The sequence below is a fragment of the Alternaria alternata genome, assembly GCF_001642055.1.
Source record: "Alternaria alternata strain SRC1lrK2f unplaced genomic scaffold CC77scaffold_25, whole genome shotgun sequence".
In the NCBI taxonomy this organism is placed as follows: domain Eukaryota; kingdom Fungi; phylum Ascomycota; class Dothideomycetes; order Pleosporales; family Pleosporaceae; genus Alternaria; species Alternaria alternata.
The window spans coordinates 425,540-439,841 of NW_017306214.1; the positions used below are offsets into that span (position 1 = coordinate 425,540).

Genomic DNA, 14,302 nt, shown 5'->3' on the forward strand with positions numbered 1-14,302 from the left:
TCATCATGATTAGTCCAATCCATATCACTTCGTACGGAATCAGGAACACATCCGATTAAAGATTCAGCAAATTCATATATACTCAATGCAGTATTTCTACCCACATTCCGCTCACTGAACATGGCCATAGAGTCAACCCATTCCATCCTCAAACTCAAACACACTATAGATATCTTGCTTAAACATCAATCAAGTTCTCACCCTGTTGGCCATTCTCGCCGGAGTTGTCCTTGGTATCCTTGTTGCCCTTCTTCTTGTCACCATCGTCACCACCCCGACTCCTCTGGTAGTACTGGTCGAGAACCTTGGCTGGGATACGGTTGAGGAGTTCCTTGGGGTAGATACGGAGCAGCGACCAGGCAAGGTCGAGGGATTCGTGAATGGAGCGAGACTCGTAGGCACCCTGGGAGATGAAGGAGCGCTCGAACTTCTCGAGGAACTCAAGCGACAGCTTGTCTTCTGAGGACAGAGCTTCCTCTCCAACGACTGCTTTCATGGCAGCGGCATCACGACCAATAGCGTACTTGGCGTACAGCTGGTTGGACACGTCACCGTGGTCCTTTCGTGTGCGGCCCTCACCGATGGCAGACTTCATGAGACGGGAGAGGGATGGGAGAACGTTGATCGGAGGGTAGATACCCTTGTTGTCGAGTTGACGGTCAATGAAGATCTGACCTTCTGTAATGTAACCAGTCAAATCGGGGATAGGATGTGTGATATCTGGTGCAGTTAGTACAAGGCATTGGTTGTATAAGTTTCAGGACGTACCGTCGTTAGGCATAGTAAGAATAGGGATCTGAGTAATAGATCCGTTACGGCCCTCAACACGTCCAGCACGCTCGTAGATGGTAGACAAATCCGTGTACATGTAACCGGGGTAACCACGGCGACCAGGGACTTCCTCTCGGGCAGCGGAAACCTCACGTAGCGCATCACAGTAAGAAGACAAGTCGGTAAGAATGACCAAGACGTGCTTCTCGAGCTGGTAAGCGTAGTATTCGGCGGTGGTAAGGGCGAGACGTGGAGTAATGATACGCTCGATGCTAGGCTGGGTTAGCTGGGGTCGTAGCGCATGCGCACCTGACTTACGTAGGGTCGTTTGCCAAGTTGAGGAACAGAGTGACACGCTCCATACTGCCGTTCTCCTCAAAGTCGCGAGTGAAGAAGCGACTCGTCTCCAAGTTGACACCCATAGCACCGAAGACAATGGAGAAGTTGTCGTCGTGGTCATCGTGTACACCCTTGGATGGCTTTCCAACAAGACCAGCCTGTCTGCAAATCTGCGCGGCGATTTCGTTGTGAGGTAGACCCGACGAGGAGAAGATGGGGATCTTTTGGCCACGGGCGATCGAGTTCATGGTGTCGATGGCGGAGATACCGGTGGAGATCATCTCCTCGGGGTAGACCTGCAGGTCGTCAGTCGCATAGTCAGAAGAAAGCAGGACTAACACATACACGAGAGTATGGGTTGATGGGAGAACCGTTAATGTCAAGGTAGTCCTCGGCGAGCACCTTGGGGCCCTTGTCGATGGGCTTTCCTGAACCATCGAAGATACGACCCAACATGTCCTCGGACACACCGAGCTTCAAGCTGTGTCCAGTGAATTCAACTTTGGTCTGCGACTGTCAGTGTAGTCCTCGTGCGCAGCGCTGGGCCTAAGTACCTTCTTGACATCGATACCAGATGTGCCTTCGAAGACCTGTGGCGCGATTAGATTGAGCCGTCGCACAGCTTGAGCGTGTCGGAATTTACCTGGACAACAGCGCGGTTGCCTGCAGCATGTGTCAGTCTCGGGGTGTATCATCGGCGTCGGAGTAGCTTACCTCGAGCTTCGAGGACCTGACCAGAGCGCTCGGTGCCATCGGGCAGAGTCAGGGAGACAATCTCGTTGTATCGCGGGAATTTGACCTGTCCACCACATGTATAAGCTTCCTCTCACTCCGTCTCATGACCTTGGACTACGCACATTGTCGAGGATAACCAATGGACCGTTGACGCCTCCGATGGTGTTGTATCGTATCCTGGGCGTCACCGAGATCATGCGGGGGTCCACAACTTCAGGCATCGTGGCGGTAGTGAGCGGTTCGGGGAGGTGCAGGTGTCGCTCGGAGTTGGATCGAGGGCCGCGGTCGGTCTGTAGCCTCGAAGATCGTTGGGTGACGAAGTTAGAGGTCGGCCGTCCAAGTGGGTTGGGGAAGCTCTGACCAGGATGCTCTAGCGCCTATGCCAGATGCGACAATGACGCTGGACTGTGGCAGCTGGGGCTTGGCACTTTACTGCGACATTTACGCAAAACAGCCTCGCCCTCGCATGTAAACAAACATAGACAGCCTGCTGAAGCATGATCATCCTGTGTATGATCAGTACCTGTTTTCGCATCAGCGCAGGCATCAACAAGGCGAAACATGAAAGTTAGGGTGGAGGTCAGCAGACTAAGAGCATTTCGCGATGAACGAAGCGGAGGACGGAGTGCAGGTAAGGTCGCAACAGGTAGATGGTATTTCTATACTACTGTAAAACTATGCTATCTTGACCATATCCATACAGCTAATGCGAACACAAAGCTGTCGCCAACCGAAGTACCTAATAGATCTAAGCTCCACAAGAAGTGTCGAGAATCTGTTTGACCATGTCAGTGATTGTTGGATATAAATTTCAGCAATGACACAACAGAGTATGTATAAGAATCAGACATCCAAGGAAGGTATTCGCGCTCATTGTCCATCGGTTGTAGGTTCAATTGATGGCTAGCGTGGAAACTGCGAATGTGGAAATGTTTCATCATGAAAGGGAGAGGTGTGGAAAAAAATTGGAGAAAACTGACCTTTTATCACAGCAGACATGCCATGGAACTGTTGTTAACTGTCATGATTACGCGCATACGCGTATGCTATTGCGCCGCAAAGCTGTTTGAGCCTGCGTTATGCGCACATTCAACAATGCGGTCGTCACCAGACTGGTATAGTATTGCGAAAATCTCGATGGAACGCAATGCGATGCGATGCCGGGCTGGGCGACAAGACTCGGAAAGGCACGCGCCGATCAGAGTAAGCGAAGATTACTGTACTTGAACATTAGCAATCTGACATGCAAACTTAATCAGATGATTCAAGAACAGTGACAGAGGTCATACGACAGTACTGGCAAGTAGCAGTCACCCGGCGAAGGGCAACCGAACAGCTTTGCTATCTTCAAGGTCGAATCGGTAAGGAAAAGAAGTTGCTGAGGGTATAATCTTTCCAGAGAAAAGCAAAGAAAAAAGGAGTAGACTTACGTTATAGGGAGGGCTGGCTTCGGGCCTTCAATAATTCGCATGAAGCAGCCCGGAGCCAGTGGTTGTACGCATGTCCATCACGACCTGCAGATTGAGTTTATTGTCGAGAGAAAACCAGTGTCGCGGTCGAAGAAAAGTACAGCGCCGAATTAGCGCGCCAAGATTTGTCGCATCACGTGTACGCCCGAACGGGCAAGCGGGATTATTTGGAATCGTCATCCGGGCAGTAGCGACCAGCAGCAAGGCGTCACAGCAAGAAGAGACTTCAGTGTGCACCCTGTCAAGTCGGACACGAGTGAACAACAGTCAGACGCGTTGTTGTCCTGCTGTGCCGGCGGATATATTGCTCGTGAGTTGCAGACCGGATAGATTGGGTTCTGCCCAGCCACGCAGCTTTTCGCGCGATACCGAAACGGCCCCCTAACCAGCGCTGATCTTCGGAGAGGGCCATGCGCCCATCACCTCTCACCACGCCAGAACTCCACCACTCGACGCCCGCGTCCCTGGCATCGTCCCTGGCCCTGGATCTAAACTCGCACCGGACGCATCGTCGCATAACACCGCGTCGCTAGACACCATCGCCGCACCGCTCCTGCAGCCTCTGGACGGCCTCTCTCTCGTCTCTACTCCACCGCTCTGCTGGCGGGACGGATGCGACACGATATCACCCGACACGACACCGCGCCAGACGTGGCAGCACACCTCAACTCCACCTCTTCGCCCTCGTGAGTATTGCGCTGCACCTTGCGCGACCTCTTGCTTGACCCTCGCCCTGTTCCAAGTGCCCGGCAAGTACCGACCACCGGCCTGCAGCGCGCCCATCGCGACACCTGCGCGGGCAATTCATCAGCCTCCCTCATCGGCGACACCGGGGCCATATTTCGACATCTCGTCGCAACCACCTGAAACACTCTTCCCCCATTGGACTTGACGCGATTTTCCGAGCACGTATGACTTGGAAGCAATAACATTGCTGAACCCATCTTGTCGCCGGTCATTCTTCGCATCACGCGGACCTACCTCCCAATTTCTTCAACTGTCGCATTACCTCTACCCGATACATTTCCGCAACTGCGAGTCGACCGTCCGCACTGAAGATCCAGCAAGATGATGACAACGAGCTACCCACACAATGGCGGCATGCCCCCTCAAGGCATGCAGCATGCGCACCCAGGTATGGGCGGCCCTGGCCCGAACCCAGGCCAACATGGAATGCCACCGGGAATGCAGCACGTCTCCGGCCCCAATGGTCCCGTCAGTCAGGCTGGACCCATGATGGGCATGCAGCCAGGCATGGGTGCTAATGCGCATGCCCTCTCACACCTACAGCCTCAGCAGCACATGTTCCCTCAACAGCAGCAACATCAGATGAGTCAGTATTACCGCTTCGTGCAATTGTAGGGCAATGACTGACAGAAATGATAGTGAACCCTGCAATGATGCAACAGCAACGAACAGCCCAGCAAGCATTCATGCACCGGCAGCAACAGCAGGCCATGCTTGCCCACCAACAAGGCGGTATGGGAATGGGTTTTCAGAATCCCATGAACTTGAACCAAGCACAAGCACAGCAGTTGCAAGCAATGAGGAATGGTCAGATGGGCCAAGGACCGTTTGTCAACCTTCCTCCCCACCTGCTCCAGCAACAACAGCAGATGGGTGGTCAACATCCTGGAGGCCCGCAACAACAAGCTGCCATGGCCCAAGCAGCTCAACAACACGCTCATCAACAACAGCAGATGCAGGCACAACAGCAGGCGATTGCTATGCAACATGCCCAATCTCAGTCTAGCAATCACAGCCAGGCAGGGAACCAGGGACCGCCACAAACCTCTCAGCCTCAGCAAGGGCCTCTTCGTCCTCCATCCGCGATAGGCAGCCATCAAGGACAGTCGTCGCCAGCTCCTCAACCTACGCCTCAGCAACAGCCACAGCCACCACCACCGCAGCCACAACAGCAGCAACAACAGCAACAGCAGCAGGCTCAGCAGCAACAGCAGGCCCAGCAACAAGCCCAACAGCAGGCTCAGCAACAGGCTCAACAACAGGCCCAGCAACAAGCTCAACAACAGCAACAATCATCCCAACCGCCACAATCAGGCCCAGGGCCACAACAGCAGACGCCTGCTCCATCCCAACCGCCCAACCTACCTCAACAAGCAAACCAACAAGCTCAAAACCAAATGCAACAACGGAATCCAGCACTAGTACAACAAGCTCAGGCACAGGCTCAAGCGAACGCTGCCCAAAACCAGGCCCGTCAGATGGCAATGATGAAGCAGCAGCAAGCACAGACTGTTTCTTCAGGCCAGGGAACACTGAAGTTGCTGAACTTCGTGGAACAAATAGGAAACTTTAACGGCACAAACAACAACATTGAGTGGTGGCAAGCCTTTGTGGATAGATTCTTCGCCGAGTCTGGATCCTTTGTCCACATCGTTTGCTCCTCAAGTACAGAGAGATCTAAGCAATTCGAAATTGTTTACGCCGCCCTACCTCGATACTTCTACACACTCTTCAACACCGACGTCGCCAGCTTGCAAATCACCCTGGATGCAGCGACAGAAAAGGTCTCAGGTGCTGAGCTCAAAGTAACTTGTGAGCGAGCAAAGTTCATCTACACATACAAGAACTCTTGCCAGGTTGTGTACCAAGGCAAATTGACCGCGTTCTGGTCTGGCTCAGATAAGCTGGAGTGGTTGCTGTTCGACGGTCTCGGCCACGAACAATTCATACCACTCAATGCTCTGAAGCAGATGTTTGTTCAACCTTCGCCGAACCAACTGAATCCAAATCAGTCGCCGCGGATGAAGAAGAAGGCAGGACCACCGCAGCAACGAGGGGTTGAGCCGCCAGAAGCGTATCTACCTATCAACAAGCTGCTCAGTGCTAGTACTACAGACTATGGGCTGCCTCACGGTTTGCAGGCCTATCTTGAGGTAAGACTCTTCTCCATATCATCCTCATGGACATTAACACTAACAAGCCTAGATTTACGAGCCAATGAACCACATGACAAGCTTGATGGTACACTACCTCGAGAACCCTCATATGAAGCCAAGCGAAGCTCTGGAGTCATGGAACAACATGGCAAACACCCAAGGCGGTCCTCAAGGCCCGCAGCACCCGAACCAAGGGCCTCAACAGGGACCAGGCATGCAACCTAACATGCAGCCCGGCCCGCGACCAGGAGGCCCCGGCCAGCCCCAAATGTTCATGTCACCCGCGATGCAGAACTCCCTTCTTCCTAACGGATCAATGGGTGGGTCGCCTCACTTCCAACATACACCCTCGCCTAACTCGCAGCCCATGATGAAGCAACAGAGCACTAGTTCACACACCATGAGCGTCAACACATCTCCAAACATGATGAACAACAAGCGGCGGCGGAGCACAGTAAAGATGGACAACGATGACGGTGGCGGAGATATGAACGGCGGGCAAAAGGTCAAGCAAAGCCCAAGGGTGGGAGGTAACAAGAGGATGAAGGCGGGCAACTAGTCCTTCATCACTTGTCCCTCGCCTTCCCACTCTTCCGTGGCCTCTCTTCTCGCAACATTCTCGCATCTCTATCTCTTGTATAGCGCGGCGTTTATCCCTCTCCCGATTTCCATATTGAATCGTACTTTTCACCAGTCTTCTCCGTCCTGGCGTTAGATCTCCAACATTATTACCCCATTTCAGCTCGGGCGGATATCTTTCTTGCTTGCCTGTTTGCTTCTCACTTTCTTCGCCGGCGTTTTGTGGGCATATTTTTTGCTATCTGTTTCTCTGTTTCTTTCACCTACCAATCTGTCGTAGGTTAACATAATTCGTTCTTGTACATTATCGACGATGACGGAAGTGGGGTAGCTGTAAAGAACGCAGCTTAAGATGGAAAGAGAAAGTTGTCCCGCTTTGGTGGCAATGTCTGCGGGAAGCATGAGCCGGATCATCTATACGTGCTCTGATTCAAGTGCATAGGAGAGATGGAGATGTTGAGATTCATTTTTATACGGAATTCAAGACGTTATGACTTCAGCTTTGTATCATCCTTCTGCATTGTGGCACTATCTAAATGATGTATGCATGAAACCCCCAGGCGTATTGCTGGAGGGGGGTTGGTATGCTTCATAGGGCTCTTGGGGATTATCGCAGCAGGACATTAGTGAAAAAGCTAGAGGCCTGCTCCTGAATAGGACGTTGTCTTCGGAGATGACCTCAGCAAGATTTGAGGCGCTGGCCTGCTCGCTTTTGAGACAGTTGAGGATTTCCGCTGCGGTAGGCCTCTTCTCAGGTTCTTGGGCGACCATGCTGATAACCAATTCGGTGACTACCTTGAGCACGTCATCATCAGCAACCTCGTACCCGCTACCCTTCAGCCCACCCGATGGCCTACAAAAGTATCGGCGGGCCCAGTCATCGCTACCGCCAGCCCAGCGCCTACGCCTCAAGGCTTCCAGATCTCTGCAACATATAGTGCTTAGGATCTCGAGAAAAACGCAGCCAAGTGAGAATATGTCTGCAGATCGACCTCTTCGTTCGTAGTTACACACCTCAGGTGCACAGTATCTAGGCGTTAGTGGGGTAGGACCATCAGTTTGACTATGGTCTTCTGAAGCGAATGAACGCGAGTACCCGAAGTCGGCAACGTAAACACGCCATATGGACCAAGGGCCAGACGAACTTTCCTCTCGTACAAGTATGTTCTGGGGCTTTATGTCCATATGTTTTGTAGTATGCTTATGGATGAAAGCCACAGCTGAAGTGAGGCAGCCCAGCGTTGAAGTGAGGAAACTTCTGCGTCTCATAGAAGTTCTCAGATCCATGTCCTGTGTATCTTCCAGGAATCTTCCAAGGTGCGTGTCCGCGGCTGGGTACATCAAGATCGAAAAGCTACGACCTTGAAGATAGGTTCCCACAAGCTGAACGATATGAAAATGGCGGAGTTTCTGTAAATGAGAGACTTCTTGTAGAGCATCAGCCACAGTCCATCTTGAGTTGCATCTCATGGTTTTTCGTGCAAGAGCTACCCGACGACAGAGTACTTTATCGACACTCGCGGACATGGATGACCCTAGATGCGACATGTGTGACAGTGGAATCACATCTGTGGCCGAAAACGTAACGTGCTGGCCCTTGCCGGACCAGTTGAGTTCCTTATCAAATGGCTGGATGATCTCCCTCTTATGAAGGGTAGAGTAATAGTCTCCATATAGCTCTCTGAGTGGTGCCGAGAGTCCGGGTTCAGGTGGCTCATCCTCGCGAATGGTTTCAATCCTCATGGCTGGGCCACTATACGTTGATCTTGCACTGGTAAAGGTGGCAAGACTGCTCGCGGTCACAAAAGTTGCTGAGGAATTGAAATCCGACATTGAAGATTGCTGATAGCCAGGACTGGAACTCAGTGCATTATGATCGTCTAACGCGCCGGTTTTAGCTCATGTGAAGTTGAACTCAGTGGAAGGTCGATAGGCAGACCAAGGAACGTCTGAAGAGGGACGCTCAACCTCGCCGGGTAACCCCATGAATGTTCTAACAGACGTTCGACGGAGTTTGTTGGTTTGATGCACCTCTAAGGTATGTATCGCACGGTCCATAGATTCCCAAAAGTCTTCCACATCATGTGCAGCCATCCTTGATGTTATCGTTGGCAAGGCACAAGGCTGAAGATGGCGTCAAGAGTTGTAGTTTTGAGCTACCGAAAAGTGGCCCAGGCAAGAGTGGCAAGATGGCGCGATGTTACCAGATAATGAGAAGATGAACAATGTCGCAGTGAGCGTAGTCAAGGTGCGATTTTGGTTGAAGCTGAAGTCACAGAATCCGACACCGCCTCCCATGCATCCTCCTGCAACTCCATCAGGCAAGAGCTAAGCGCACCAATGACCTGACCAAGGATCGGCGCCAGCCTTGCCAGAAGTTGTGAAGGATGCACACCTGAAACCCGTCTGATCTCAAGATACGTCAATAGAAAGTGAAATGTGGATAGGAGCCGCCATGGCAAGCGAGACAGCGACTGCTTAATTCAAAAGCGAACGAGATGGCACACGATAATGCGTAGCGTAAATGCTGTTCGTAAAAGTCCATGGTATACAAACAGTATTTGTACATATCAACATCTCAGTCATACAACTTCTACTACACGCGCGGCCGGTTATCCGCAGGCTTCTTACTCGAGTTAACAAGCGCGCCCCAAGCATCACCACCCGCACTCCTCTCCTTTTGCGCCGCACGGTAGATCTCACTCAGACCACCACCGTTCCGCAAGCGGAACTCCTCCAAGGTCGACTCGACATAGTCGGCTTCGCCACTACCAGCCTTGGCCTTGATAGCTCGGTCCGCCCTCTCGATAGCAATCTGGTAGTAGGTCCGTCGTTCAGCGTCGATAGCCTCGTTGGTAGAAGCAGTCTCCGCCTCTGCGATAAGAGCAGCATATTCAGCTTTCCGCGCTTTCAGGAAAGCTTCTTCTCCACCGGCTTCTGCTACGCGGGCAAGATGGGCGGCGGCTTTGGATGCATTCCAGGCTTCAATGCCACCAGCTTCGTCGATCATCTTGCGTTTTCGTTGATTGTAAGCAATCTTCCTGGCTGTATGGTCTTTGATGTTGGGGAGGTTGAATCTTGTCCTGATTTCCTGTAGCTCTGCCTTTGTGAAGCCTGCCTCTTGTTGTTTCCTGACAGACTTGTGCTTGAGGAGTGCGGCTGCCTCTTCGCGCTCCCTGGCTCGTATGAAAGCTAACTTGAGACCTTCCTCCACGCTGTCGACGACACCTCGGCTGAGGTAGCGTTCTGCTGCCTTGGTTGCCTTTGTGTATTCGATGGCAGCACGGGACTCAATGTACTTCTCGCGTTTCTCTAGCACCGCTGGGTCTTCGGCTTCCTCTCCAGCCCACATCTCTTGTCCTTCTGTCTCAGCAAACTCCAAATCCACAGGTGCGCCAGAGTTTACGTTCCGGACCAATGTACCCTCAGCTGCCCTTTGCTCGGCCTGCATTTGGAGTGTAGGCCATTGCTTGTCAATTGCGGCTTGGTCCAGGCCTAGAGCAGCAGCATCTGCTCGTAACCGCTCGATGACTTCCGGCTTCTGCATGAGTGTCCATCGTAGCGCCCATCCCATAGGTCCAAGCTCTTTGATACGTGCCACATTGTCCTTGAGCAGGTACTCGTCCAGCCCACCCTCGCGATCCATGGTCTTGAGAACCTTGGCGGTGATGCGCAGCTTTATCCTCTTCTTCAATGCAACCGAGTATAGACTCTTGGAGAGTACATTGGGCTTCCAGTTCCTTCGCGTCTTGGTTTCGGTGTCTTTGGAGACATTGTTGCCGAAGCGGATCATCTGCTCGCCGTAGAGACCCTTGTTGGCTTGCTTGAACAACTGGTGGTCGCCATAGGGATATGCGGGGATGTATGCATCTTTCGGGATGACGTTCTTGGGAAGATGGGAGCCGAGATCACCACCGCGTCGTCGCTGCAGCGGGTTCTTCACTGCGGGAGTGGGCTCCTCGGACGTCGCGTAGGTTCGGTGTGTGGATTTTGCCGGGCGAAGGGCCAATCCCTGAGTTGGGAGACGGCCAGAGAGTAATTGGCACCGGGGAGGCATGGTGTGTGGTGACGAAGGCAGCGGTGGTGCCGTCGTGATGGATAGGCGATGTGCTCGGTAGTCCGCAAATTCGTGAAGTCTTCAGCACGGACCTCAGCCTTACGTTTAGCTCTACAATTGCGGGCGGAAGTGAACCACGGAACGACATGACTCTCACTTTCACTTAATTATTACCTGGCAGTAAACTAATTCCCACTATCCGTCTGTTGTAAAATTATCGTCTTCTATATCTGAGACAATCGTCAACCGCACGCATGGCAGACACTCCCCAACAGCCGTCTACGGCAAACATAGCAGCCGCATGCGCCATACTCGCTGGTGTAACAGGCTACTTTCTGGGACAAGCAAAGTCACTTGGTCTCTTCGGGGGCAGCCCAGTCTCTCAGCCAACAAAATCTGAGAAAGAGGAAGCAGAAGATTCAGAAGATGAGTCAAGCGACGAAGACGATGACAGCACGCCTGCAGAGTTCCCAGGTCACAACGAAGAGTGCAAGATGGTATTGGTAGTACGAACGGATCTCGGCATGACTAAAGGTACTGCAAATCTTTACACATACTCACTATCTACAAGATATCTAACCATGAAATAGGCAAGATTGGCGCACAATGCGGGCACGCGACACTGGCCTGCTACAAACACTTCCTCAAGCACTCGCCCGAGTCGACGCTACTACGACGCTGGGAACGTATGGGTCAAGCGAAGGTGGCGTTGCAAGTCAAGAGCGAGGAAGAGCTGGAACTATTGCAGGCGCAAGCACTGAGTCTAGGGTTAGTGGCACACATTATACACGATGCGGGACGGACACAAATCGCGAGCGGAAGTGCAACGGTGCTAGGTATCGGCCCTGCACCTAAGGGCGTCATAGATCAGGTTACTGGGCATCTCAAATTGTTGTAAAGAATCCTCCCGCGGAAGGCTGCGCGTGTCCTTGTCGACCAACGCCGTGGAACCGGTTGAAAGGGCCTGACGACGCCACGTCTCGATATGTGACTCGTGTGCATACTGCTGAGATCATTGAAGCAATGGTCGTAAAGCCTCAATCGGCCATGAGCGTGGAAGCACGGGAATTCGAGACGAGATTGCATCATGCACGACTGCGATCTACATTGACTCGGGACTCTTCGCCGAAAAGAACAGTAGATTGTACGCAAGACGAATGTGGCGATGTGCATGTAACGCGCATGCGGGTGCGTTCTTCACTGTACGTGCTATCCACCGGAGGCGGGAACAGGCGAGAACGCGGAGCGCATCTTGCTGTTGAGCGACGCGTGTTATCAAGATATTACTGCCGGTAGCCGTGTAGCGGGTCCTGACTGCCCAACGAATGCTGGCTGCCATGTGCGCATGATTGATGAAATTCCGCGCGCCTGGAAAAGAAGATCTGCAAGTCTCGTGATATCAATGCAATCAAACAGTGTAAAACAACGATGTATATGAAGCCCACACAGTGCGAGCGCGCACAATGTTTAGAAGGAGGTTGATGTACGCTTTCTCCGCGGAACGTGTCACACGGTATGATTTGCATACACTACCTTATTTCCGTAGTAATGGTGATCCATGAACAGTTGCAATGTCACCCAATAGGAGCGACTTGAGAGATATGTTGCTGGTTTGTTTTTCCTCACGTGAACACTAACACGGGTGCGATGTTCATTCGTCCCAGACTGTGGCGTAGTGTCAAGGCATTGACTGGTTCGTTGGAAAGTCACGGCGTACCTGGGTAGGACTGAGTGGAGTGATGCATCGAAAAGGAGCCATTATTCTATTAACGCCAAAGATGGCACAGCTTTATGCAACTTCGGCACCTCTCCACCAGCTTGTAGCGCCTAGGACAAATACTACTACCATAGCGTCGCTCACAACTGTACTGTAGATGACGCTGTACCTGCCCACAGTCCGCACATAGCCTGAATACGGCGCCGGCAAGATTCCAGCAACTGTGCTGAGGATACCGCTCCCCTGTAATTGGCCCTTTTCGATGAAATAGCGCGAGGACTGTAAGACAACCTCGAAAGTCGCAAAGAGATAGAAGAAGTGCGCAAAGTTCTGCGCCGGAGTGGATTGCGAGGTCCAGTCATCGTCGAGTACATTATCGCGTGTCAGTTTGGATCCAGTAAAGGGGGTTTGCAGGACGATGTAGACGGCAAGACCAAACGAGAAGACAGAGTGTACCAACCGCCAGATCCAGGCCGAAGATTGCTCTGGTGACGGCTCCGAGGCACCGCCACCACCCTGCATCGCGGAGAACATATTGGCAAGATTAGGTGGCAGACCGCCGGGTGGTGCACCGGCTTGACCTGGAGCACCAGGCATGCCAGGCATACCGCCGGCTCCAGCGCCCATCATCTGCTGCAACATAGCCATCATAGGATCCTCTGATGCATCGGAGCCGGGCCCGGGGCCGAATGGGTCAGACTGGTTTCCCTCGAAAGCAAAGGGTGACGGGAGACGAGGCTGTGAGGCCGGCGCGTAGTGGTGCTTTGAGATATCCACTTCGTCTGGGTCTGGGGTAGCCGTACCAGAGGCAGCGGGTGTGAACTGAGATGGGGTAGAGGCGGGTTTGACTAGAAAGCGATTAGCCGTGCCTTCACGCTGTTATAGAAATGAGCTAGAATTGACTATATGGAGACTGATCTGCTGAAATGAGGAGAATAGTTACCTGGCACATCTTTCTCAATTTCCTTAAGGTCTTTTGGTGGGCCGCCTTGCAGAGCAGTGATCTGTTGGAGACGAGAGGCACCGCTTTTGGCGGCAAGCCGCTCTCTCCGCAATCTGGCCTTAGTCTGGGCGGGCGACTCGCCGGGCAGTGCGCTATTTATGGAAGCGGGGGAGTCAACCATGGCTGTGGTGGTGGCGTGAAGTCAAAAGTTGAGTTGTCGTCGCGGTAGCTGATAATCGTGATTGCAGCTCCCGCGCTTGTCTGGAGGGGCTGAGGTCATGGCTTGGCACCACTCTAGTGGAAAGGCTACGGAACTTTGTAGAGGCCCTGCTAGTGCCGGTACTGTCTGCAACTACCACGACTTCTGCTAACCGCTTATTCGACCACAACATCATCGTGAACCTGTGAGCCCGGTAACCAGGTTGACCACCGTCCGCTGTACGCGCGGTACGGGCCGTATCATCTTCATCTGCCGACTTCTTCCCATCGGTCCTACTGACAAGCAGTACTGCTCCGCTCCGGAATCGAGTCGCTCAATTTTGCGACTCTTTCGTGAGCAATGCAGCCCAAAGGTCTCGGCCGACGCGAGTTTCATTGCTTTTCCAAAATACGAGGAAATCTAATGCAGTACTTGCTTGCAGTACCACACATGTGCATGCCCACTTGCAGCTTCTGGGATTATGGCTTGTCCCAGGGCTCAGGACCGTGGAAGGGGGTATGCTAGCGATCCTTGTAGACTTGCCTTCTTCACTTGTATACCGGGCCATAATCCTCGCAAGTGCAGATAGA

The 14,302-nt window shown here is 52.6% G+C and overlaps 6 protein-coding genes across 6 annotated transcripts; 2 read left to right on the forward strand and 4 right to left on the reverse strand.

The window, feature by feature from the left end:
* Positions 1 to 121: 121 nt before the first annotated feature.
* CC77DRAFT_1024944 (V-type ATPase) lies at positions 122 to 2,459 on the reverse strand. The gene is made up of 8 exons (XM_018525971.1): positions 1,968 to 2,459; positions 1,825 to 1,909; positions 1,754 to 1,773; positions 1,665 to 1,700; positions 1,456 to 1,617; positions 1,090 to 1,406; positions 769 to 1,043; positions 122 to 720 (listed from the first exon to the last, which is right to left on the reverse strand). The coding sequence occupies exons 1-8, from the start codon at positions 2,064 to 2,066 to the stop codon at positions 179 to 181; spliced, it is 1,536 nt and encodes a 511-aa protein (XP_018381007.1). The 5' UTR covers positions 2,067 to 2,459; the 3' UTR covers positions 122 to 178.
* Positions 2,460 to 5,041: 2,582 nt separating this feature from the next.
* On the forward strand, positions 5,042 to 6,776 carry CC77DRAFT_946354 (hypothetical protein; the record flags this gene model as incomplete). Its single annotated transcript, XM_018535074.1, has 2 exons — positions 5,042 to 6,214; positions 6,267 to 6,776. 2 exons carry the CDS (start codon positions 5,042 to 5,044, stop codon positions 6,774 to 6,776), a joined length of 1,683 nt encoding a protein of 560 aa, XP_018381008.1.
* A 484-nt stretch (positions 6,777 to 7,260) lies between these two features.
* CC77DRAFT_1054105 (kinase-like protein) lies at positions 7,261 to 9,068 on the reverse strand. Its single transcript, XM_018527781.1, has one exon. It carries the CDS (start codon positions 8,627 to 8,629, stop codon positions 7,325 to 7,327), a length of 1,305 nt encoding a protein of 434 aa, XP_018381009.1. The 5' UTR covers positions 8,630 to 9,068; the 3' UTR covers positions 7,261 to 7,324.
* A 92-nt stretch (positions 9,069 to 9,160) lies between these two features.
* On the reverse strand, positions 9,161 to 10,893 carry CC77DRAFT_1024948 (hypothetical protein). Its single transcript, XM_018525972.1, has one exon. It carries the CDS (start codon positions 10,851 to 10,853, stop codon positions 9,393 to 9,395), a length of 1,461 nt encoding a protein of 486 aa, XP_018381010.1. The 5' UTR covers positions 10,854 to 10,893; the 3' UTR covers positions 9,161 to 9,392.
* A 214-nt stretch (positions 10,894 to 11,107) lies between these two features.
* CC77DRAFT_946268 (PTH2-domain-containing protein) lies at positions 11,108 to 11,751 on the forward strand (the record flags this gene model as incomplete). The annotated part of the gene is made up of 2 exons (XM_018535067.1): positions 11,108 to 11,387; positions 11,444 to 11,751. 2 exons carry the CDS (start codon positions 11,108 to 11,110, stop codon positions 11,749 to 11,751), a joined length of 588 nt encoding a protein of 195 aa, XP_018381011.1.
* An 891-nt stretch (positions 11,752 to 12,642) lies between these two features.
* Positions 12,643 to 13,694, reverse strand: CC77DRAFT_1099136 (hypothetical protein; the record flags this gene model as incomplete). The annotated part of the gene is made up of 2 exons (XM_018529987.1): positions 12,643 to 13,418; positions 13,514 to 13,694. 2 exons carry the CDS (start codon positions 13,692 to 13,694, stop codon positions 12,643 to 12,645), a joined length of 957 nt encoding a protein of 318 aa, XP_018381012.1.
* Positions 13,695 to 14,302: the final 608 nt, after the last annotated feature.

Coding starts and splice junctions, on each gene's coding strand:
- CC77DRAFT_1054105 (XM_018527781.1), bottom strand. CDS start 8,629: ATGTCGGATTTCAATTCCTCAGCAACTTTTGTGACCGCGAGCAGTCTT.
- CC77DRAFT_1024944 (XM_018525971.1), bottom strand. CDS start 2,066: ATGCCTGAAGTTGTGGACCCCCGCATGATCTCGGTGACGCCCAGGATA. Junction 1,910..1,967: donor CATTGGTTATCCTCGACAAT/GTGCGTAGTCCA, acceptor TGTGGTGGACAG/GTCAAATTCCCGCGATACAA. Junction 1,407..1,455: donor CCATCAACCCATACTCTCGT/GTATGTGTTAGT, acceptor GACGACCTGCAG/GTCTACCCCGAGGAGATGAT.
- CC77DRAFT_1024948 (XM_018525972.1), bottom strand. CDS start 10,853: ATGCCTCCCCGGTGCCAATTACTCTCTGGCCGTCTCCCAACTCAGGGA.